General features: G+C 47.7%; 1 protein-coding gene across 6 annotated transcripts in view; it reads right to left on the bottom strand.

The window, feature by feature from the left end:
* Nucleotides 1-1,582: 1,582 nt before the first annotated feature.
* MINK1 (misshapen like kinase 1) overlaps nt 1,583-25,953 on the bottom strand; it is a gene marked incomplete at its 5' end in the record, with an annotated part of 96,832 nt that continues 72,461 nt past the window's right edge. For all 6 annotated transcript variants that reach the window (XM_056570040.1, XM_056570043.1, XM_056570046.1 and 3 more), the window contains 12 exon segments: nt 1,583-4,315; nt 4,406-4,545; nt 12,839-12,998; nt 14,504-14,653; nt 14,753-14,853; nt 14,938-15,072; nt 16,896-17,039; nt 17,122-17,292; nt 17,375-17,486; nt 21,861-22,001; nt 22,731-22,851; nt 22,931-23,091. In XM_056570040.1, coding sequence (XP_056426015.1) covers nt 4,232-4,315; nt 4,406-4,545; nt 12,839-12,998; nt 14,504-14,653; nt 14,753-14,853; nt 14,938-15,072; nt 16,896-17,039; nt 17,122-17,292; nt 17,375-17,486; nt 21,861-22,001; nt 22,731-22,851; nt 22,931-23,091 — 1,620 coding nt within the window.

Genomic DNA, 25,953 nt, shown 5'->3' with positions numbered 1-25,953 from the left:
ACGTTGCGCTCCCAGCATTCAAGGGCCGGCGTTACTACGTCCTGACGCCGGCCCTAGAGCGTGACGTGCATGATCATAAAGGGGGGGGGGGGGCCTCCATGTCCATTTTGTTTGGGGCCCCCAAATTCCTTCAAACGGCCCTGCCCACACAAAAAGGTTCATCTGATGGTTTCTCCAGCCCTTAGCCGACAATCTTATAACTATGTAAGATCCGCACTGACAAATTGTCACGATCGTACATTTTATCGGCAAATGATTAACTCCGACATGGACTTTACCCATGAGAGCGCTCTACATGTATCCAGAGTACGGAAACAATACATGGCATATAGGGCATAAAGAATCACTACTATGTTTACAGAACTGTATACACAAGGTCTATAAAAGTATTCACACCTCCTGAATATGGCATAAAAAACCGTGAAGAATCACAGAGGACATGACACTAGTGACAACAATATGACAATTCACAAAACAATAATGCATAAGTGTTGATACCCCATCTAATTTGTTTGGTGTTTTAGGCCCTTCCTGGGGTTTATTTTGTTCTGAGCACTGGGTGCGGACTGCGGGGGTCGTGACATCACGGCCACACCCCAGTATTAGGTAGTGGCCCCCAGTAATTAGGGAATGCCCACTATGAGGTAGTAGCCCCCAGTAGTTAGGGAATCCCCCCAATTAGGTATCAGTAGGTAGGAAATTTCCCCTATCACATAGAAGACCCTAGTAATAAGGGAATCCCCCTAATTAGGTATAAGCCATTAGTAGGTAGGTAGGGAATCCCCCCTATCAGATAGAAGCCCCCAGTAGTTAGGGAATGCCCACTATTAGTTAATAGCCCTAGTAGTTAGGGAATCCCCCCTATTTGGTATAAGCCCTTAGTAGGTAGGTAGGGAATCCCCCCTATCAAATAGAAGCCTCCAGTAGCTGGGGAATGCCCACTATTAGGTAGTAGCCCCAGGTAATTAGGGAATCCCCCCCAATTAGGTTTAAGCCATTAGTAGGTAGGTAGGGAATCCCACCTATCAGAAGCCCCCAGTAGTAAGGGAATGTCCCCTGTTAGGTAGTAGACCCCAGTAGTTAGGGAATCCCCCTATTTGTTATAAGCTATTAGTAGGTAGGTAGGAAACACCCCCTATCAGATAGAAGCCCCCAGTAGTTAGGAAATGCCCCCAGAAATGATGTCCTCGCACCCGGCAGGTCGGCCCTGCTACATCCCACATTGTGCGGAGATTGAGAATTTGCAGCATCTCCAGAGAGCTTTATCCCAGTGTTTTCCAAACAATGTGCATCCGGCTATTGCAAAACTACAACTCCCAGCAGGCCCGGACAACCTTTTGGTGGTCCGGGCCCGGTGGGAGTTGTAGTCTTACAACAGCTGGAGAAGCCCTGGTTGGGAAACACTGGTCTAACTTCTAGATACTAGATACAAGACACAATCACTAAGGGTCCAAAAAAAAAAAGCTGAAGCACTGTTCATCCTGATCTTCCTGGTTCACCATAAGAATGATAAATATACAGTGGATACTGAAGATGAAAAAGTCTACCATGGCGGTAAATAAGAGACATCTGCAGGTGGCACTACTAGCAGAGATAACTTTATTTAAGATCAATAACATATAACCAATTTCAGCATTTTTTTTTCCTTTTTAATTTTTTTTTCAATTTCAACCTTTATACAATTTGCTACATAAAATATTTTTTTTATTTATTTTCCGCCTCCTTATAATTTTCTTCTCTCTGGGTTTACAAAAATAGCAAATTCAGTTCCCTCAGCCTGGATTGTCTCATTCACAATGTGGGGGGAAATTTCTGGAGTGACCCAAGTTCACACACATTGGTGGGTAGGTGGTGGCAGGGTGGTGGGTTGTTAGATCGGGGATCATAAATATTTATAGATAGAATTCTCTGTATTTCTATAATCATTTTTTTTTGGTATTAACGCGGCCGTACTATAAAAACCTCCTCACTATGAGGTACTTTGAATCCCAACTGAAGCAGCAGCCCCGCACCCCCTGCACTTTCAGGAGTAATAATGTAGGACATCCGGTTGTTCTCTGATGTCTGAGGAATAAAATTTGTTGAAGAAAGTAGAATGTAGTGTGGAACAGAGACAACTTGTAGAACCAAGAGTATGGTCAAGAGTAAAACCAAGAGTAGAGAAGGGCCAAGAGTAGAACAAAGAGTAGAACAAAGAGTAGGGCCAAGAGTAGAACAAAGAGTAGAACAAAGAGTAGAACAAAGAGTAGAACAAAGAGTAGAACAAAGAGTAGAACAAAGAGTAGAACAAAGAGTAGAACAAAGAGTAGAACAAAGAGTAGAACAAAGAGTAGAACAAAGAGTAGAACAAAGAGTAGAACAAAGAGTAGAACAAAGAGTAGAACAAAGAGTAGAACAAAGGGTAGAACAAAGGGTAGGGTAGAGTAGAACCAAGAGTTTGGTCAAGTAGAACCAAGAGTAAAACCAAAGAGTAGAACCAAGAGTAGAACCAAGAGTGGAACCAAGAGTGGAACCAAGAGTGGAACCAAGAGTGGAACCAAGAGTAGTGTCAAGTGTCGGAACCAACAGTAGGGTCAAGTAGAACTAAGAGTTGGGTCGAGTAGAACTAAGAGTTGGGTCGAGTAGAACTAAGGGCAGACCAAGAGCAGAATTGTGAGAAGGGTCAAGAGCAGAATTGTGAGAAGGGTCAAGAGTAGAATTGTGAGAAGGGTCAAGAGTAGAATTGTGAGTAGGGTCAAGAGTAGAACTGTGAATAAAGGTGAGAGTACAACTGAGCACAGAGTAAAAAGTAGACCACAAAGAGTCAGGAGTAGAAGAATGTAGATGTGGAGAGTAGAATAAAATAGGGCATAGATGAGGGTGGAGAGCAGAGTCTACGGGAGAGAAGAAAAGAGCGGAGTGTAGAGTGGAGTACAGTGTAGAGGTAAACCGTGTGCAGACACGCAATGTGAGGTAGAGTATGGTGCAGAATAGACAAATAAGCCGAGTACAGAACAGAGAGTAGAAGAGAGGAGTAAACCGGCTCGGTGCTCCCTTCAATAAACTTTATTTATACACCAGAGAACATCCTATTTGATCCTACATGCTAGTTCCAGGGTGTGGCTGCTGCTCTAGCACCATCTACAGTATCAGGAAAGTGCAGATATATCCTTAACTTTCCTAGACTATGTCAGTGACCTCCATAACCCCAAAAAATTAACTGTGGGGAAATTTTTTTTGAAATGGGTTAATTAGCGTAATAGGAAGTTGTGCCGATGCACTGCACATCACGCGGGAAGTGGAAGTATCGCAACACAGGGCGCCCCCTTATGCTCCGGACACATCCAAAGCTGACACTCACTTAACACTTGTAGGCTCAGCCTCCATAATGTGACATGTAAAGCAATGCGCCGCAGTGGTGGACACCCTGGACCAGTGTTTCGCAACGTAGGGCTGTTGCAAAACTACAACTCCCAGCATGCCCGGACAGCTGAAGGCTGTCCGGGCATGCTGGGAGTTGTAGTTTTGCAACAGCCGGAGGAGCCCTGGTTGGAAAACCCTGGCATAGACAGATACTAGCTACCTGCCGCTTTAGAGGCAACTGCACAAATGCAGCAGCTTTGTGGGTGCAGCTCTGGAGGTGACTAGAGCATAATACGCGAGCGCTCAAGTAAAGCAGCAAGGAACGAAGACGTCGGGTTATGGGTTCAGATCTGGTAAAGTGCTTCATATATAAATGGATCATTTTTCTTATAAAACAAGACTCAAGTCACAAAATAGACCTGACGCCCCGAGGCTGAGAAGCCCCCGCGAGACCAGTCAGGGGATACAGGGAGACTATTATAAGGGTGGGGGGTATATATTACTCTGTTTAGCGCCATAAGGAGTGGGGGGGGGGGCGCTACTGAGCTCTTTGACGTCTTTGTGCCATCAGTAAACTGAACACATGTAAAAAAAACAAAACAAAAAAAAGTGGGCCTGGGGACCCATATGACACTCGTCCCCATGTCAGGAGGGGGCGGCCAAGCCCCTAATCCACGTCGCACTCGCTCTCTCTGCCCTGAATATATATATATCTATACGGTATATACTGTCACTCAGCCTCAAGGGTTAGAGCCTCCCAATAAATTAAAACGCAGATAAAAGCAAACAAGATGGAGTAATAAGTTCTGGGGAGGGGGGAGACGTATCCAGTGTGTGGGGGAGGGGGGAGGGAGTTGCGGATTTTTTATCCCCTGTCGTCCCGTGTCCTTCACCAGTTCATTATACAGCTGCGGTTCAGAGTCATGAAGTAGACCTGACTGCTCCCGCCGGAGCGCACCGAGGCGAAGAACACCTGAGAGAGAGCGGAAGATGGCGTCACCAGGGGGAGGAGGCGGGGCGTAATCATCTAGAGCGGTATACGGTTACGTAGCGGCTGACTTACCTTGTCGTTGCGCTCGCAAAGGAACTTTAGTCGTTGAGCCCTCTTGTGCATGAAGACCCCGTCCAGGTGGCCGGTCTCCACGGAACGGATCTCGATGGCTTTCTCGCCCCACCCCATGATCTGGTTGGAGCAGATGTACGCTGGAAGAGAAGCAAAGTGACATCACATGCACCTAGGTGAAGGTAGGTATCTACTGGGTCTCACTTAGATATGTCCTGATGCAGGTAGGTATCTACGAGGTCTATCTTAGATACATTTCAGATACAGGTAGGTGTTTTCCAGGTCTCTCTTTTTAAGGTCTAGATGCAGGTAGGTATCTACATGGTCTCCCTTTAGATATGTCCAGATGCAGTAAGATATCTACCAGGTCTCTCTTATACTTACAGGTGCATGTAGGTACCTACCTGGTCTCCATCAGATACATCCAGATTGAGGTAGATAACTACCTGCATCTGGACCCAGTAGATACCTAGTGGCACCTAGATGTATTTATAGGAGACTTGGTAGGTACCAATGTGCACTTCAATGTAGGTGTCTATTAGGTCTTTCTTAGATTTGCACAGACACAGGTAGTTCTCTACTTGATCTCCCCGAGATCAGTGCAGGTAGGTATCTAACTGCTCCCCCCTAGATGAATCCAGATGCAGGTAGGTATCTACTGGATCTCTCAGATAAAGTCAGGCACAGGTAGGTCTCTACCCACGTCTCCCGAAGATTGCAGAGAGGTATCTAACTGCTCTCCCTTGGATACGTCAGAATGCAGGTAGATATCTAACAGGTCTCTCTTAGATACATTCAGTTGTAGATAGGTATCTGTCAGGTCTTTCAGATATATCTAGGTGCAGGTAGGTATCTGTCAGGTCTTTCAGATATATCTAGGTGCAGGTAGGTATCTGTCAGGTCTTTCAGATATATCTAGGTGCAGGTAGGTATCTACAAGGTCTCTCAGATACATCTAGGTGCAGGTAGGTATCTACAAGGTCTCTCAGATACATCTAGGTGCAGGTAGGTATCTTCAAGGTCTCTCAGATACATCTAGGTGCAGGTAGGTATCTTCAAGGTCTCTCAGATACATCTAGGTGCAGGTAGGTATCTACAAGGTCTCTCAGTGATACATCTAGGTGCAGGTAGGTATCTACAAGGACTCTCAGTGATAAATCTAGGTGCAGGTAGGTATCTACAAGGTCTCAGATACATCTAGGTGCAGGTAGGTATCTACAAGGTCTCTCAGTGATACATCTAGGTGCAGGTAGGTATCTACAAGGTCTCTCAGTGATACATCTAGGTGCAGGTAGGTATCTACAAGGTCTCTCAGTGATACATCTAGGTGCAGGTAGGTATCTACAAGGTCTCAGTGATACATCTAGGTGCAGGTAGGTATCTACAAGGTCTCTCTCAGATACATCTAGGTGCAGGTAGGTATCTACAAGGTCTCTCTCAGATACATCTAGGTGCAGGTAGGTATCTACAAGGTCTCTCAGTGATACATCTAGGTGCAGGTAGGTATCTACAAGGTCTCAGATACATCTAGGTGCAGGTAGGTGTCTACAAGGTTTCTCAGTGATACATCTAGGTGCAGGTAGGTGTCTACAAGGTCTCTCAGTGATACATCTAGCTGCAGGTAGGTATCTACAAGGTCTCTCAGAGATACATCTAGGTGCAGGTAGGTATCTACATGGTCTCTCAGTGATACATCTAGGTGCAGGTAGGTATCTACAAGGTCTCTCAGATACATCTAGGTGCAGGTAGGTATCTACAAGGTCTCTCTCAGATACATCTAGGTGCAGGTAGGTATCTACAAGGTCTCTCTCAGATACATCTAGGTGCAGGTAGGTATCTAAAAGGTCTCTCAGATACATCTAGGTGCAGGTAGGTGTCTACAAGGTCTCTCAGTGATACATCTTGGTGCAGGTAGGTATCTACAAGGTCTCTCAGAGATACATCTAGCTGCAGGTAGGTATCTACAAGGTCTCTCAGAGATACATCTAGGTGCAGGTAGGTATCTACAAGGTCTCTCAGAGATACATCCAGGTGCAGGTAGGTATCTACAAGGTCTCTCAGAGATACATCTAGCTGCAGGTAGGTATCTACAAGGTCTCTCAGAGATACATCTAGGTGCAGGTAGGTATCTACAAGGTCTCTCAGTGATACATCTAGGTGCAGGTAGGTATCTACAAGGTCTCTCAGAGATACATCTAGGTGCAGGTAGGTATCTACAAGGTCTCTCAGATACATCTAGGTGCAGGTAGGTGTCTACAAGGTCTCTCAGATACATCTAGGTGCAGGTAGGTATCTACAAGGTCTCTCAGTGATACATCTAGGTGCAGATAGGTATCTACAAGGTCTCTCAGTGATACATCTAGGTGCAGGTAGGTATCTACAAGGTCTCTCAGATACATCTAGGTGCAGGTAGGTGTCTACAAGGTCTCTCAGATACATCCAGGTGCAGGTAGGTATCTACAAGGTCTCTCAGATACATCTAGGTGCAGGTAGGTGTCTACAAGGTCTCTCTTAGATACATCTAGGTGCAGGTAGGTATCTTCAAGGTCTCTCTCAGAGATACATCTAGGTGCAGATAGGGATCTACAAGGTCTCTCAGAGATACATCTAGGTGCAGGTAGGTGTCTACAAGGTCTCTCAGATACATCTAGGTGCAGGTAGGTATCTACAAGGTCTCTCAGAGATACATCTAGGTGCAGGTAGGTATCTACAAGGTCTCTCAGTGATACATCTAGGTGGAGGTAGGTATCTAAAAGGTCTCTCAGTGATACATCTAGGTGCAGGTAGGTATCTACAAGGTCTCTCAGAGATACATCCAGGTGCAGGTAGGTATCTACAAGGTCTCTCAGATACATCTAGGTGCAGGTAGGTGTCTACAAGGTCTCTCTTAGATACATCTAGGTGCAGGTAGGTATCTTCAAGGTCTCTCTCAGAGATACATCTAGGTGCAGATAGGGATCTACAAGGTCTCTCAGAGATACATCTAGGTGCAGGTAGGTGTCTACAAGGTCTCTCAGATACATCTAGGTGCAGGTAGGTATCTACAAGGTCTCTCAGAGATACATCTAGGTGCAGGTAGGTATCTACAAGGTCTCTCAGTGATACATCTAGGTGGAGGTAGGTATCTAAAAGGTCTCTCAGTGATACATCTAGGTGCAGGTAGGTATCTACAAGGTCTCTCAGATACATCTAGGTGCAGGTAGGTGTCTACAAGGTCTCTCAGATACATCTAGGTGCAGGTAGGTATCTACAAGGTCTCTCAGAGATACATCTAGGTGCAGCTAGGTATCTACAAGGTCTCTCAAAGATACATCTAGGTGCAGGTAGGTATCTAAAAGGTCTCTCAGTGATACATCTAGGTGCAGGTAGGTATCTAAAAGGTCTCTCAGTGATACATCTAGGTGCAGGTAGGTATCTACAAGGTCTCTCAGATACATCTAGGTGCAGGTAGGTGTCTACAAGGTCTCTCAGATACATCTAGGTGCAGGTAGGTATCTACAAGGTCTCTCAGTGATACATCTAGGTGCAGGTAGGTATCTACAAGGTCTCTCAGTGATACATCTAGCTGCAGGTAGGTATCTACAAGGTCTCTCAGTGATACATCTAGGTGCAGGTAGGTATCTACAAGGTCTCTCAGATACATCTAGGTGCAGGTAGGTATCTACAAGGTCTCTCAGATACATCTAGGTGCAGGTAGGTATCTACAAGGTCTCTCAGTGATACATCTAGGTGCAGGTAGGTGTCTACAAGGTCTCTCAGATACATCTAGGTGCAGGTAGGTATCTACAAGGTCTCTCAGTGATACATCTAGGTGCAGCTAGGTATCTACAAGGTCTCTCTTAGATACATATAGGTGCAGGTAGGTATCTACAAGGTCTCTCAGATACATCTAGGTGCAGGTAGGTATCTACAAGGTCTCTCAGTGATACATCTAGGTGCAGGTAGGTATCTACAAGGTCTCTCAGATACATCTAGGTGCAGGTAGGTATCTACAAGTTCTCTCAGTGATACATCTAGGTGCAGGTAGGTATCTACAAGGTCTCTCAGATACATCTAGGTGCAGGTAGGTGTCTACAAGTTCTCTCAGTGATACATCTAGGTGCAGGTAGGTATCTACAAGGTCTCTCAGATACATCTAGGTGCAGGTAGGTATCTACAAGGTCTCTCAGATACATCTAGGTGCAGGTGGGTATCTAACTGGTCTCCTTTTGATACATTCAGATGCAGGTAGGTAACTGGTCCAGGGTACCTGAATCTACAGGAGAACAATTCCATACATACATCTAGATCAGTGTTTCCCAACCAGGGTACCACCAGCTGTTGCAAAACTACAACCCCCAGCATGCCCGGACAGCCAACGGCTGTCCGGGCATGCTGGAAGTTGTAGTTTTGCAACAGCTGGAGGCACCCTGGTTGGGAAACCCTGATCTAGATGGATATGTGTAAGGAAACTGATGTGTATCATAGGCAAGGTTGACACCACGTTTTTGCAATACTGTTCCCGTATACGGTTTAAAAAAATTATGTCCGGTTGCATCCGTTTTATTAAAGGGGTACTCCGGTGGAAAACTATTTTTTTCTTAAATCAACTGGTGCCAGAAAGTTAAACAGATTTGTAAATTGCTTCTATTAAAAATGTTTAATCCTTCCGGTACTTATTAGCTGCTGAATACTACAGAGGAAATTATTTTTTTTTTTTTGGAACACAGAGCTCTCTGCTGACATCATGACCACAGTGCTCTCTGCTGACATCTCTGTCCATTTTAAGAACTGTCCAGAGTAGGAGAAAATCCCCATAGGAAACATATGCTGCTCTGGACTGTTCCTAAAATGGACAGAGATGTCAGCAGAGAGCACTGTGCTCGTGATGTCAGCAGAGAGCTCTGTGTTCCGAAAAGAAAATGATTTCCTCTGTAGTATTCAGCAGCTAATAAGTACTGGAAGGAGTAAGATTTTTTAATAGTAGTAATTTACAAATCTGTTTAACTTTCTGGCACTAGTTGATAAAAAAATAGTTTTCCACCGGAGTACCCTTTTAAGAAAAAAACTTATATGTTTTTAACTTTTCACTCCATTATGAATAAAGTTTTACTTGTTTGAATGAAATTTCATGAAAAAAAACGTGCAAAGTCAAAAACCGTATGGTGAAAACCGTATGGAACCATAAGCACTTACAGTTCTCTATGGTTCCTATTGACTCCCATGTTAAACCCCCCCCCCCCAAAAACATAGTTTTTCTCCCGGACCAAAAACCGATGTAGGCTACAGTTTTGGGTATGGAGGGAAAAAAATTGATGAAACCGTACAAGAAGCAAAACGGACACAACCAGATGCATCATTAGGGTTTAGGGTTTTCAATACGGTTCTGTACGGTTTTCAAATTGAAGACGTATACGGGAATCGTACTGCAAAAACGTGGTGTGGACTGTTCTCCAGTGGATGCCCATGTCCCGGGTCTACATGTATCTCATTATGAAGGTTCCCTCTCTTCCCCCGGCCTGCCTGTTCTCCAGTGGATGCCCATGTCCCGGGTCTACATGTATCTCATTATGAAGGTTCCCTCGCTTCCCCCGGCCTGACTGTTCTCCAGTGGATGCCCATGTCCCGGGTCTACATGTATGTCATTATGAAGGTTCCCTCGCTTCCCCCGGCCTGACTGTTCTCCAGTGGATGCCCATGTCCCGGGTCTACATGTATGTCATTATGAAGGTTCCCTCGCTTCCCCCGGCCTGACTGTTCTCCAGTGGATGCCCATGTCCCGGGTCTACATGTATCTCATTATGAAGGTTCCCTCGCTTCCCCCGGCCTGACTGTTCTCCAGTGGATGCCCATGTCCCGGGTCTACATGTATCTCATTATGAAGGTTCCCTCGCTTCCCCCGGCCTGACTGTTCTCCAGTGGATGCCCATGTCCCGGGTCTACATGTATCTCATTATGAAGGTTCCCTCGCTTCCCCCGGCCTGACTGTTCTCCAGTGGATGCCCCTGTCCCGGGTCTACATGTATGTCATTATGAAGGTTCCCTCGCTTCCCCCGGCCTGACTGTTCTCCAGTGGATGCCCATGTCCCGGGTCTACATGTATCTCATTATGAAGGTTCCCTCGCTTCCCCCGGCCTGACTGTTCTCCAGTGGATGCCCATGTCCCGGGTCTACATGTATGTCATTATGAAGGTTCCCTCGCTTCCCCCGGCCTGACTGTTCTCCAGTGGATGCCCATGTCCCGGGTCTACATGTATCTCATTATGAAGGTTCCCTCTCTTCCCCCGGCCTGACTGTTCTCCAGTGGATGCCCATGTCCCGGGTCTACATGTATCTCATTATGAAGGTTCCCTCACTTCCCCCGGCCTGACTGTTCTCCAGTGGATGCCCATGTCCCGGGTCTACATGTATCTCATTATGAAGGTTCCCTCGCTTCCCCCGGCCTGCCTGTTCTCCAGTGGATGCCCATGTCCCGGGTCTACATGTATCTCATTATGAAGGTTCCCTCGCTTCCCCCGGCCTGACTGTTCTCCAGTGGATGCCCATGTCCCGGGTCTACATGTATGTCATTATGAAGGTTCCCTCGCTTCCCCCAGCCTGACTGTTCTCCAGTGGATGCCCATGTCCCGGGTCTACATGTATGTCATTATGAAGGTTCCCTCGCTTCCCCCGGCCTGACTGTTCTCCAGTGGATGCTCATGTCCCGGGTCTACATGTATCTCATTATGAAGGTTCCCTCTCTTCCCCCGGCCTGACTGTTCTCCAGTGGATGCCCATGTCCCGGGTCTACATGTATCTCATTATGAAGGTTCCCTCTCTTCCCTCGGCCTGACTGTTCTCCAGTGGATGCCCATGTCCCGGGTCTACATGTATCTCATTATGAAGGTTCCCTCTCTTCCCCCGGCCTGACTGTTCTCCAGTGGATGCCCATGTCCCGGGTCTACATGTATCTCATTATGAAGGTTCCCTCACTTCCCCCGGCCTGACTGTTCTCCAGTGGATGCCCATGTCCCGGGTCTACATGTATCTCATTATGAAGGTTCCCTCGCTTCCCCCGGCCTGACTGTTCTCCAGTGGATGCCCATGTCCCGGGTCTACATGTATCTCATTATGAAGGTTCCCTCGCTTCCCCCGGCCTGACTGTTCTCCAGTGGATGCCCATGTCCCGGGTCTACATGTATGTCATTATGAAGGTTCCCTCGCTTCCCCCAGCCTGACTGTTCTCCAGTGGATGCCCATGTCCCGGGTCTACATGTATGTCATTATGAAGGTTCCCTCGCTTACCCCGGCCTGACTGTTCTCCAGTGGATGCCCATGTCCCGGGTCTACATGTATCTCATTATGAAGGTTCCCTCGCTTCCCCCGGCCTGACTGTTCTCCAGTGGATGCTCATGTCCCGGGTCTACATGTATCTCATTATGAAGGTTCCCTCTCTTCCCCCGGCCTGACTGTTCTCCAGTGGATGCCCATGTCCCGGGTCTACATGTATCTCATTATGAAGGTTCCCTCTCTTCCCTCGGCCTGACTGTTCTCCAGTGGATGCCCATGTCCCGGGTCTACATGTATCTCATTATGAAGGTTCCCTCGCTTCCCCCGGCCTGACTGTTCTCCAGTGGATGCCCCTGTCCCGGGTCTACATGTATCTCATTCTGAAGGTTCCCTCGCTTCCCTTAGCCTGACTGTTCTCCAGTGGATGCCCATGTCCCGGGTCTACATGTATGTCATTATGAAGGTTCCCTCGCTTCCCCCGGCCTGACTGTTCTCCAGTGGATGCCCATGTCCCGGGTCTACATGTATCTCATTATGAAGGTTCCCTCGCTTCCCCCAGCCTGACTGTTCTCCAGTGGATGCCCCTGTCCCGGGTCTACATGTATCTCATTATGAAGGTTCCCTCGCTTCCCCCGGCCTGACTGTTCTCCAGTGGATGCCCATGTCCCGGGTCTACATCTATCTCATTATGAAGGTTCCCTCGCTTCCCCCGGCCTGACTGTTCTCCAGTGGCTGCCCATGTCCTGGGTCTACATGTATCTCATTATGAAGGTTCCCTCGCTTCCCCCAGCCTGACTGTTCTCCAGTGGATGCCCATGTCCCGGGTCTACATGTATCTCATTATGAAGGTTCCCTCGCTTCCCCCAGCCTGACTGTTCTCCAGTGGATGCCCATGTCCCGGGTCTACATGTATCTCATTATGAAGGTTCCCTCGCTTCCCCCGGCCTGACTGTTCTCCAGTGGATGCCCATGTCCCGGGTCTACATGTATCTCATTATGAAGGTTCCCTCTCTTCCCCCAGCCTGACTGTTCTCCAGTGGATGCCCATGTCCCGGGTCTACATGTATCTCATTATGAAGGTTCCCTCGCTTCCCCCAGCCTGACTGTTCTCCAGTGGATGCCCATGTCCTGGGTCTACATGTATCTCATTATGAAGGTTCCCTCGCTTCCCCCGGCCTGACTCACCCACAGATGTGGGCATCTCGCCCCACTGCAGCACGACATCTTTGATGATCCTCCCGTACGTGTTGACGTACACCCCCTCGTCCTCGTAGCAGAGCAGCATCTCCATCCCGTCCGTGTTTGGCAGGAAGATGATGGCGTGGGGGTTAATCTGGCTCTGAATCTGGACGACCACAAAGAAAGGGAATTAAAGACGACGTCCAGTGGAAAGAAACCTCTGCCGTACGTGGCCCCGGCTCTGCTCCGGTAATGTGCGCTGGTGGAAACACGGCCCCTCCATTCATCTCTGTGCGAGAGGCAGAGTCATGTGAACGCTGTGTTTCCACCTCTCCCATAAAGATGAACGGAGGGTCAGTGTTTCGACCAGCTTCCGTGCGGGGTATCAGATGCGCTATAGTGAAGCCGAGCCGGGGCCCCATAGGGCGATCACGGGATGTCCCAGCGGTCAGACCTCCTGCGATCAGACACCTATCCTGGGGATAAGTTTCTTTCCGCTTGATATCTTCTTAAAGGGGTACATTTTGTTTAGAACGCTCGGAGCCGGAGGCAGTGATTGTGACGTCACAGCCACGCCCCCTCCATTCATGTCTATGGGAGGGTGTGTGTCAGCTGACACGCCCCCTCCCATAAACATGAATGGAGGGGGCGTGGGTGACATTACGAGGGGCGTGGTCACGACATCACGACAACTGCCGCAGGAACCCGGCATTTGTTTAGAACTTGCAGCGGGACCCCCACAATCAGACATCTTATCCCCTATCCTTTATATGGGGGATAAGAAGTTTAGCAGCAGAGTACCCCTTTAAGGGAAGGGTCACACTTAGCGCATCCACAGCATATTTCACATTGCGGATGGCGTACTGACCGTCCCTGGAGTGAGCATCCTACTGTGCCCTGTGTTCTGCGCTGTCTGTTCTCAGCAGCAATCCGCCTCTATGAGCAGACACACTGGGTTCTGCGAGTTGCGCGCGCAGTTTACTCACAGACATCGCGGTCGCTCCCTGAGCTAGGCAGAGAGCGGCCACAATGTCTTTAAGTACACTGCGCATGTGCGTGTGACTTACAAATCCCTGTGTGTCTGCTCGTAGTGGGGGATTGTTGCTACGAGCAAACCGCGCAGGACACACAGCAGGCTCACTCTAGGGACAGTCAGTAGCGCATCCACAACGTCAAATACGCTGCGGATGTGCTGTGGGTGACCTTAGCCTTAAAAGGAGTACTCCGGGATATGAAAACGTATCCACTATCCTTAGAAGTTTTAGTTTGGGGGGGGTCCAACCACTGGGACCCCTCGCGATCTTTCATAGAGGGCTCCGGCTCTTTGGCGAAATAGCGCGTTTTGACCACCGCCTGATGTGGCGACCGACACCCCCCTATGTACATCTCTATGGCAGAGGCTGCCGAATGCAGTGCTCCGGCCTATTGAGGGGGCGTGTCGGCCGCAGCATCATGCGGTGGTCGGACACGCCCCCTTGCAGCTGACTCCCGGGGCCCCGTACGGGAGATCGGGGGGCAGCGGTCGGATCCCCCGCCATCTGAAACTTCTCCTCTATCCTTAGGATCGAGGATAAGTTTTCACATCCCGGAGTTCTCCTTTAAGGAATCGAACAGACTTGGCCGCTTGCCAGTTTCTGATCATATAACCGATAATGATGCATTCAGACTTACGTGGACAGGAATGTAGATGTCGTAGTTGTTCCCGGAGTCCACGTCCACTGCATGGAAACCAGAGGAAGAACCGTAGATGACCTTTAACCTCTGCCCCTCCTCCACCGTGAGGTCCACCAGCTGTGGTCGGTGGGGAAGGTCCGTGAAGGACTGGAAGGGTTAAACAAAGATGGAGGAATCACAAACAGGACTGTCAGTTAGGAACTAACTGTGCTGAAAAGGTCCCCAACCCTCTTCCTGATCACTTACCTTGAAAGCCATGAACTTGTGATATGGTTTCGGCGCCCAGGCGTAGACCTCTACGGAGTTCTTCAAGGCGATCACCAGGAACTTTATGCGCTCGTATTTGACTGAGAATAAAGAAGGAGGTGGGATGAGACGGACTGAAGATCCTTAGGGGGGGGGGGGGGGGGTCGTAAATGAGGCCTCCGTACCAACTCTATAATGGACGCAACCCTCCATGTCTCCGACAGTGCTCCAGCCCTGCTTCTTCTCCACCTCGGGGTCGTTGTGGAGGATTTTGTTTCTCAGCCATGACAGATAGTAGACGCGCAGCTTGTTCCTCTTACCTGGGGGGACAATCCAGTGGTTGAGAAGAAAATTGGGGGCTGGACCCAACTAATAGGGAAGGTGGTGGGGGGAAAATATGCGATTACCTGTGGCCCGGCACCATATGATGCATGCACTGATTCTAATGCTAAATCAGTGTTCTCCACCACGGTGCCTCTGGCTGTTGCAAAACTACAACTCCCAGCCTTCGGCTGTCCGGGAATGCTGGGAATTGTAGCTTTGCAACAGCTGGAGACGCTCTAGTTGACACACACTGTCCTAAGAAATAATAAAATACCTCACCAAGCCCAGGTCCCCTTAGGTCTGACACAGATCCGTTCTCCTCCGTGTGGTCCCGATATTCTTCTCTGTGCTCCCAACAAGCAGCTGGATCCAGGACCCTTCCCGCTCAGCCAATCAGTGGCCACAGCGGCGTCATGTGTCAGGCCAGTGATTGGCTGCGCAGGAAGGTCCTGTAAGTCCCCTAAGTGAACAGAGGAGAATAGGATCTGTGGGTCCTGGGGACCAGGCTAGGAGAGCATCAGGGTTTTGGGGAAGAGACGAGACATGGGGGGGGGGGGGGAGGAGACGAGACATGGGGGGGAAGGAGATGCGACATGGGGGGGAAGGAGATGCGACATGGGGGGGGAAGGAGATGCGACATGGGGGGGGAAGGAGGTGCGACATGGGGGGGGAAGGAGGTGCGACATGGGGGGGGGGAAGGAGGTGCGACATGGGGGGGGGAAGGAGATGCGACATGGGGGGGGAAGGAGATGCGACATGGGGGGGGGGGGAAGGAGATGCGACATGGGGGGGGAAGGAGATGCGACATGGGGGGGGGAAGGAGATGCGACATGGGGGGGAAGGAGATGCGACATGGGGGGGGGAAGGAGATGCGACATGGGGGGGAAGGAGATGCGACATGGGGGGGAAGGAGATGCGACATGGGGGGGAAGGAGATGCGACATGGGGGGGAAGGAGATGCGACATGGGGGGAAGGAGATGCGACATGGGGGGAAGGAGATGCGACATGGGGGGAAGGAGATGCGACATGGGGGGAAGGAGATGCGACATGGGGGGAAGGAGATGCGACATGGGGGGAAGGAGATGCGACATGGGGGGAAGGAGATGCGACATGGGGGGAAGGAGATGCGACATGGGGGGAAGGAGATGCGACATGGGGGGAAGGAGATGCGACATGGGGGGGAAGGAGATGCGACATGGGAGGAAGGAGATGCGACATGGGGGGGAAGGAGATGCGACATGGGGGGGAAGGAGATGCGACATGGGGGGGAAGGAGATGCGACATGGGGGGGAAGGAGATGCGACATGGGGGGGAAGGAGATGCGACATGGGGGGGAAGGAGATGCGACATGGGGGGGAAGGAGATGCGACATGGGGGGGAAGGAGATGCGACATGGGGGGGAAGGAGATGCGACATGGGGGGGAAGGAGATGCGACATGGGGGGGAAGGAGATGCGACATGGGGGGAAGGAGATGCTACATGGGGGAAGCAACACGGGGGGGGGGGGAGAAATGTGGGCGATTGCCATAAAAAGGGGGATATAAATGAAATGGGGGGTAGACATGAAATTGTGGTATAGAAATGAAATGGGGGGGATTGACATGAAATAGGGGTGAATGTGATATTGGGGATAGAAATGAAATGGGGGAGACTGGACATAAAATGGGGGGATTTCACCATTTGTTTATTATATCGCAATATTTACCAATATATCCGTAATCGCACATTTTCCACAAATCATGCAGCCCTAATGTGAAGGTTAGAAAGAATGGAGTGAGGAGATGGACAACAGTCCTGGTCACGACCATTCATACTCACCACTGATGGTGATGAGGAGGTTAAGTCCTTCTAGAACGTCCATCTGCTGGAATCTCCGCCGGGTGATCAGACTGTAGACCTTCCCTTGACCACTGCGGTCCAGAAGCATCAGCCCGTTCTCGGTGCCGACCAACAGGTTCACCCCTGGTACAGAACATCAGATACAGAGAAATTATCATCAATAACGGTGAAAAACATTCCTGAAGCTTCTGTCCTCTCCACTCACCCCAAAGAGCGGCACACAGGATCTCGGAGTTGAACCGCTTCTTATACTTCCTGATCTCTGGAGTGTCGCTGTGCGGTCGAGTGTTAGTTGGGTTGACGTTCACTACCGATCCTTTCCGAGCCTCGTACTTTAGCTGCTCCAGTCGGGCCGCATCTCCACTCACAAAGGATCCTGCAAGATGGGGGAGATTTTAGTTCTTTTTTTTTTACGGTCAGGGAAACAATCTAATTTAAATAGGGGTTGTGTACACTACCTGCCACCGGGATGGTGTCGCCTGTGCCACCGGTTGACTGATATAACCCGAGGTCTACAAACATGGTGAATGAGGTTTTAGGAGGAGCTTTCACCAACCCACGGGACTGATACTGAAGAGACACAAAGACATTGCATAATATAATACAGGTAGGAAGCCTTCTTCACCACGTACGGACACCATGTACTGTCACCTTCTGCCATCTTCCACTTCCCATCAATCATGTAACTGCACTTTGTGCATTTCCATTTTCTGACCATCCACCTATTCATCAACTCCGTTTCCAATACCATGTGCACCACTCAGCTTCTCTACTCACCCACACGCTCTGGTTAGAGCCAACAAAAGTTTTATCTGCAAATCTCTTCCCTTCTTAAAGGGGCACCCTGCCCCTAGACATCTTCTCCCCTTATCCAAAGGATAGGAGATAAGATATCTGATCACGAGGGGTCCGGGTGCTGGTACCACAGTGATCTCCATGCCGGCATTTATGTTCAGAATGCCAGCCTTGGGCCGTGGTCACGACATCACGCCACACTCCCTCCATTCACGTCTATGGGAGGGGGCGTGACATCCGTCACGCCCCCTCCCATAGACATAAATAAAGGGGACGTGGTGTGACATCACGACCACGGCCCGACGCCAGTGTTGATAAATCAGCAAGTTCCATCTCCAAACGTCTTCCCTTCTCCACCTCCAAATAATTGTCTACTCAATACTCATCCAACAAGTCCCTTCTCTATACTTAAAGGGGTATTCCAGTGAAAAACATTTTTTTTCATATCAATTGGCTCCAGAAAGTTAAACAGATTTGTTTTTCACTGGAATACCCCTTTAAACAACTAGTTATGTCTCCAATCGACTTCCCTTCTCCATACCCGACCAACATGTCCCATCTACAAATTCTTTTCTTCTCTATACTTCAACAAATTCCATCTAGAAACAATTCTCAACAAACAAGTCCCGTTTCCAAACATCTTGACTTCCCAGTACTCAGCCATCACATCCCTAGTACTAGTGTCTTCTCTGGTCAACAAGCCCATCTCCATTATCAACTAACAAGATCCACCACCAAATGTGTACTCTTTCAATGCTCAAGTCCCATCTTTAAATCATTTATCAATACTAAGCCAAGTTTCTTGTCAAACCTCTCCCCTTCTTAATAATTAACCATCAAGTTCCATCTCAAAATGTCTTCTCTTCTCAGCACTGAACCAACTGGTTCCATCTCTAAAAATCTTCTGCACCAAAGTCCCTTCTACAAGTATAATTTTTTTTTTCCAACAACCAACATGTAACCAAAAAGTCCCATTTCCAAAATGTTCAATCAGAAAGTGAAAACATTTGGAAATGGTATTGTAGGGGGGGCATAGAGAAGATGCTCAGCGTGTAGGTTGAGTATTGAGAAAGGAAGGCATTTGGAAATGGAACTTTATTTCATATGGAGAAGGAAGGACAAGTTCTATTTCCAGACAAGTGGAAAAGTAAAAAGCTGGACATTTTCAAATGGCGCCTACCCCAATAGTTTTCAGAACAATTGGCGTTTATTTGGGTAAAGTGCAACACTGTAGTTTCGAACCCGTGTTGCACTTCACCCAAATAAACGCCAATTGTTCAGCAAACTTTGGCATATACTAATTATTGGGGTAGGTGCCATTCGAAAACATCCAGCTTTATACTTTTCCACTTGCCTCCATACCACACCGTCCCCCAGATGTTATGGTGAAGGACGCCGAGGCAGCCACCCTGTTATACCTATGGACTACAAGTGAGTCTACATGCACTAGAAGGTGGTGTGCCCTCAGCACAACAACACATGGTAACCCTGCACACGTTATTTTACCATCGCAATATTCCACTAGGAGCGCACCTCCTTTTTATTCTATTTCAGATCAAAGTTCTATTTCCAAACATTTTTTCTTCTCCAAAGTTCTACCAAACGACTTCCCTACGCAATACCAACAATTCCCATCTCCAAAAGTCCTCCCTTCCCTATACTAAATCAGCCAAACTTCTCCCTTTCTAATCATCAACAATTCTCTCCTCAATGAAGTCCCATCTCCAAACGTCTTTCCTTCTCAGCTCGAACAAGGAGTCCTAACTCCTAACATCATCCTGTCCCAGTACGTCACCAAGTTCCTTCTACATGAAGTGTCTTCTCTCGTCAACAAGTCCCATCTCCAAAGATCTTCCCTTCTCCATCTCAACCAACTATCTCCAAATAACTTCTCGATGGTACATCAACAAGTTCTTTAGTCAAACCTTCTTTTTTTTTTTTTTTCAATACTCAACCAACAAGACCCATCTCCAAACATCTTCCTTCCCCCATACTAAATCGACAAGTTCCAACTTTAAAAATCTTCCCTTCTTAATACTTAACCAACAATTTCCATCTCCAAATGTCCTCCCTTCCCTATACTAAACCAACCAAAATTTTCCCTTTCTAATCATCCATCTTAAAACAATTCTCTCAACGGAGTCCCATCTCCAAACATCTTCGTTTCTCCAAACATCATCCCTTTCCAGTACTCAGCCACCAAGTTCCTTCTACAAGTGTCTTCTCTTGTCAACAAGCGATCAACAAGTCCCATCTCCAAAAATCTTCCCTTCTCCATTACTAACCTACTGAATATCGCCAAATAACTTCTAGATGGTACATCAACAAGTTCCTTTGTCAAACATCGTCCCTTCTCAATACTCCACCAACAAGTCCCATCTCCAAACATCTTTCCTTCACAGCTCGAACAAGTAGTCCCAACTCCTAACATCATCCCTTCCCAATACTTCCCAACACATTCTAACTTCAAAAAATCTGCCCTTCTCAATGTTTCTCAATGTCTTTCAACAAATCTGAATATCTCCCACAGAAAGCTACTAGTGTCACCCTCTTCTACAGTCCTCTTCTTCTGTGGGTGCAAGTTCTCCCACTTAAAAAGATGAGAGGCTGTAATCATAGGTATACCTCATAGGTATACCTCAACTATGAGAGACAGAATGAGAAAAAATTAATCCATAAAATCACAGTCTGATTTTTTAACAATTTATTAGCAAATTATGGTGGAAAATAAGTATTTGGTCAATAAGAAAAGTTCATCTCAATACTTTGTTATGTACCCTTTGTTGGCAATGACAGAGGTCAAAAGTTTTCTGTAAGTCTTCACAAGGTTTTCACACATTGTTGCTGATATTTTGGCCCATTCCTCCATGCAGATCTCCTCTAGAGCAGTGATGTTTTGGGGCTGTCGCTGGGCAACACAGACTTTACACTCCCTCCAAAGGTTTTCTATGGGGTCGAGATCTGGAGACTGGGCCACTCCAGGACCTTACAAAGCCACTCCTTCGTTGCCGAGCGGTGTGTTTGGGGTCATTGTCATGCTGAAAGACCCAGCCATGTTTCATCTTCAATGCCCTTGCTGATGGAAGGAGCTTTTCACTTTCCTTTACACGGATCAGTAGTCCTCGCCCCTTGGCAGAAAAACAGCCCCAAAGCATGATGTTTCCACTCCCATGCTTCACAGTGGGTTTGGTGTTCTTTGGATGCAACTCAGCATTCTTTCTCCTCCCAACACGACGATATGAGTTTTTACAAAAAAGTTCTACTTTAGTTTCAACTGACCATATGACATTCTCCCAATCGTCTTCTGGATCATCCAAATGCTCTCTAACAAACTTCAGACGGGCCCGGACATGTACTGGCTTAAGCAGGGGGACACGTCTGGCACTGCATGATTTGAGTCCCTGGCGGTGTAGTGTGTTACTGATGGTAGCCTTTGTTACTTTGGTCCCAGCTCTCTGCCGGTCATTCACTAGGTCCCTCCAAGTGGTTCTGGGAGTTTTGCTCACCGTTCTTGTGATCATTTTGACAGCACAGGGGGAGATCATGCGTGGATTCCAAAATGGAGGGATATTATCAGTGGTTTTGTAGGTCTTCCATTTTCTAATAATTGCTCCCACACATGATTTCTTCACAACAAGCTGCTTGCCTATTGCATATTCAGTCTTCCCAGCCTGGTGCAGGTCTACAATTTTGTTTCTGGTGTCCTTCGACAGCTCTTTGGTCTTGTCCATAGTGGAGTTTGGAGTGTGACTGATTGAGGTTGTGGACAGGTGTCTTTTATACTGATAACAAGTTCAAACAGGAGCCATTAATACAGGTAACAAGTGGAGGACAGAGGAGACTCTTGGAGAAGAAGTTACAGGTCTGTGAGAGACAGAAATCTTGCTTGTTTGTACGTGACCAAATACTTATTTTCCACCATAATATGCAAATAAATTCTTTAAAAATCAGACAATGTGATTTTATGGATTTTTTCTTATTCTGTCTCTCATAGTTGAGGTATACCTATGATGAAAATTACAGGCCATCTTTTTAGGGGGGAGAATTTGCACAATTGGTGGCTGTCTAAATACTTTTTTGCCCCACTGTATATGCAAACATTACTCACATCGGTTCCCCCACCCTCCTCTATATACATACATTACTCACATCGGTTCCCCCACCCTCCTTGCTGGGGGAGGAGCCCGGCCCCTTGGGCTCGGTAGGTGAATGGCTTGGTTGCACCACATCTGGCAGGTTTGTGTATCCATTACTATCAGCGTGCAGGAGATTTCGTTCCTCTTCCGGCGTCTGGTAGGGAAAAGAGAATGATAGGTCTTGTTCCCCTCGCATCTACAAACTGGACATTACGATGGTATTATAGGACGTGATCGTAAAATATACGAGAGGATGGGAGAAATGTGCTGGAAAAAATGGGATTTCTTAAAGGGGTACTCCCTTGACATCTTATCCCCTATTTGCCGCTGGGGACCCCCGTGATCTCCCTGCAGCACCTGGAGTTCTTTAGTGCGTCTGGTGGAGAACCGGACCGCTCGTAATGTCACGGTCACGCCCCCTCAATGCATTGAGGGGCACTGCCGTGACATCACGAGCCTCCATTCTGCATCGCCGGCATGGTGCGTAGTTCGTTACGTGCACCGGATGTCTGGGGTGCTGCAGCCGAGACCGCAGGGGTCTAGGGGCGGAGTACCCCTTTAAGTCATCTAAAATAACCAAGCCTGGAGCAACTTTCACTTCTTCACGTTACGCGTATAGTGTGTGTTGACCCTACGGTTTTAGGTCACATGCTTAGGTTCCCTGAGTCGGCCATGTTTTCCAGACGGAGATCTCTTCTCACAAAGATTCTTCTGGTTCATCAGAGGGCAAAAGACAATGGATTCCAATCCAATGCAACCCAACCCATTCTTAGAAAGGGTTAATATACCTGTGCTCCTAAACAAGAAGGAAATCTAGAAGACATGAGGAGGGGGCCACAATCCGAGCTTTGGGTGACGTCCCTTTATTAGAGCCCCTTCTTACCCTTTGCACAATCATGGTGCCGTCTCCATAGGAGCTGTCAGATGTGCTCCCCACCAGCTCCTCCACGTCGTGGACCACCATGGTGCTTACACTGTCCGTGTCCGGATCGCGACCGTTTCGACTAAAGGTAGGAGAAGACATATATGTAGATGACTTTCCCCCCAGTCAATGAATAAAGGACTTTATGAGGCGCTCACTACCTGGCCGAGGAGTTCTCTCGGTTTTGTTCCTGCCGTTCTTGGTCACCCTCCTCATCCTCCTCGTCGCTGCTGTCCATCTCATCACTGGAGGAGGAGTAATCCAGAGCCTTTTTGGGGGGTTTTGAGACCTCTTCTGGGCGATCCTTTACTAGTAAATGGTCCTGTTATGGGAAGAGGACACAAGGGGATTGGGATATGTTAATTAAGATGATAAAATACACAAGTACTTGTATATACAGTATACAGGACGGGGGGAGAAAAGAGCGTAGACTACACCGCAACATACACACAAAGACCGGGTAATGTACAGAACAACCTATACTGCGACATACACACAAAGACCGGGTAATGTACAGAACACCCTATACTGCGACATACACACAAAGACCGGGTAATGTACAGCACACACTACACCGCGACATACACACAAAGACCAGGTAATGTACAGCACACACTACACCGCGACATACACACAAAGATTGGGTAATGTACAGCACACACTACACTGCAACATACACACAAAGACCGGGTAATGTACAGCACACACTACACCGCGACATACACACAAAGACCGGGTAATGTACAGCACACACTACACTGCAACATACACACAAAGATCGGGTAATGTACAGCACACACTACACCGCGACATACACACAAAGACCGGGTAATGTACAGCACAGACTACACCGCAACATAAACACAAAGACCGGGTAATGTACAACACACACTACACCGCGACATACACACAAAGACCAGGTAATGTACAGCACACACTACACCGCGACATACAGACAAAGATTGGGTAACGTACAGCACACACTACACCGCGACATACACACAAAGATTGGGTAACGTACAGCACACACTACACCGCAACATACACACAAAGACCGGGTAACGTACAGCACACACTACACCGCGACATACACACAAAGACCAGGTAATGTACAGCACACACTACACTGCGACACAAACACAAAGACCGGGTAATGTACAGAACACACTACACCGCAACATACACACAAAGATTGGGTAATGTACAGCACACACTACACCGCGACATACACACACATAGACCGGGTAATGTACAGCACACACTACACCGCAACATACACACAAAGATTGGGTAATGTGCAGCACACACTACACCGCAACATACACACAAAGATTGGGTAATGTACAGCACACACTACACCTCGAAATACACACAAGGACCGGGTAATGTGCAGCACACACTACACCGCGACATACAGACAAAGATTGGGTAATGTACAGAACACACTACTGCGACATACACAGAAAGAATGGGTAATGTAGAGCACCCACTACACCGTGACGTTCATAAACACAGTAATGTACAGCACCCACTACACCGTGACGTTCATAAACACAGTAATGTACAGCACCCACTACACTGTGACATTCATACACACAGTAATATACAGCACTCCCTACACCGTGACATTCATACACACAGTAATGTACAGCACCCACTACACCGTGACATTCATACACACAGTAATATACAGCACCCACTACACCGTGACATTCATACACAGTAATATACAGCACCCACTACACCGTGACATTCATACACAGTAATATACAGCACCCACTACACTGTGACATTCATACACACAGTAATATACAGCACCCACTACACCGTGACATTCATACACACAGTAATATACAGCACCCACTACACCGTGACATTCATACACACAGTAATATACAGCACCCACTACACCGTGACATTCATACACACAGTAATGTACAGCACCCACTACACCGTGACATTCATACACACAGTAATATACAGCACCCACTACACCGTGACATTCATACACACAGTAATATACAGCACCCACTACACCGTGACATTCATACACACAGTAATATACAGCACCCACTACACCGTGACATTCATACACACAGTAATATACAGCACCCACTACACCGTGACATTCATACACACAGTAATGTACAGCACCCACTACACTGTGACATTCATACACACAGTAATGTACAGCACCCACACTACACCGTGACATTCATACACACAGTAATGTACAGCCACCCACTACACCGTGACATTCATACACAGTAATGTACAGCACCCACTACACTGTGACATTCATACACACAGTAATATACAGCACCCACTACACCGTGACATTCATACACACAGTAATGTACAGCACCCACTACACCGTGACATTCATACACACAGTAATATACAGCACCCACTACACTGTGACATTCATACACACAGTAATATACAGCACCCACTACACTGTGACATTCATACACACAGTAATGTACAGCACCCACTACACCGTGACATTCATACACACAGTAATGTACAGCACCCACTACACCGTGACATTCATACACACAGTAATGTACAGCCACCCACTACACCGTGACATTCATACACAGTAATGTACAGCACCCACTACACTGTGACATTCATACACACAGTAATATACAGCACCCACTACACCGTGACATTCATACACACAGTAATATACAGCACCCACTACACCGTGACATTCATACACACAGTAATATACAGCACCCACTACACCGTGACATTCATACACCGTAATATACAGCACCCACTACACTGTGACATTCATACACACAGTAATGTACAGCACCCACTACACCATGACATTCATACACACAGTAATATACAGCACCCACTACACCGTGACATTCATACACACAGTAATATACAGCACCCACTACACTGTGACATTCATACACATAGTAATATACAGCACCCACTACACTGTAACATTCATACACACAGTAATATACAGCATCCACTACACTGTGACATTCATACACATAGTAATATACAGCACCCACTACACCGTGACATTCATACACACAGTAATATACAGCATCCACTACACTGTGACATTCATACACACAGTAATATACAGCACCCACTACACCGTGACATTCATACACAGTAATATACAGCACCCACTACACCGTGACATTCATACACA

The sequence above is a fragment of the Hyla sarda genome, chromosome 4, assembly GCF_029499605.1.
Source record: "Hyla sarda isolate aHylSar1 chromosome 4, aHylSar1.hap1, whole genome shotgun sequence".
Taxonomy (NCBI): Eukaryota; Metazoa; Chordata; class Amphibia; order Anura; family Hylidae; genus Hyla; species Hyla sarda.
Note: the sequence above shows the minus strand (reverse complement) of the source record. Positions and strands in the feature narration are given on the sequence as shown.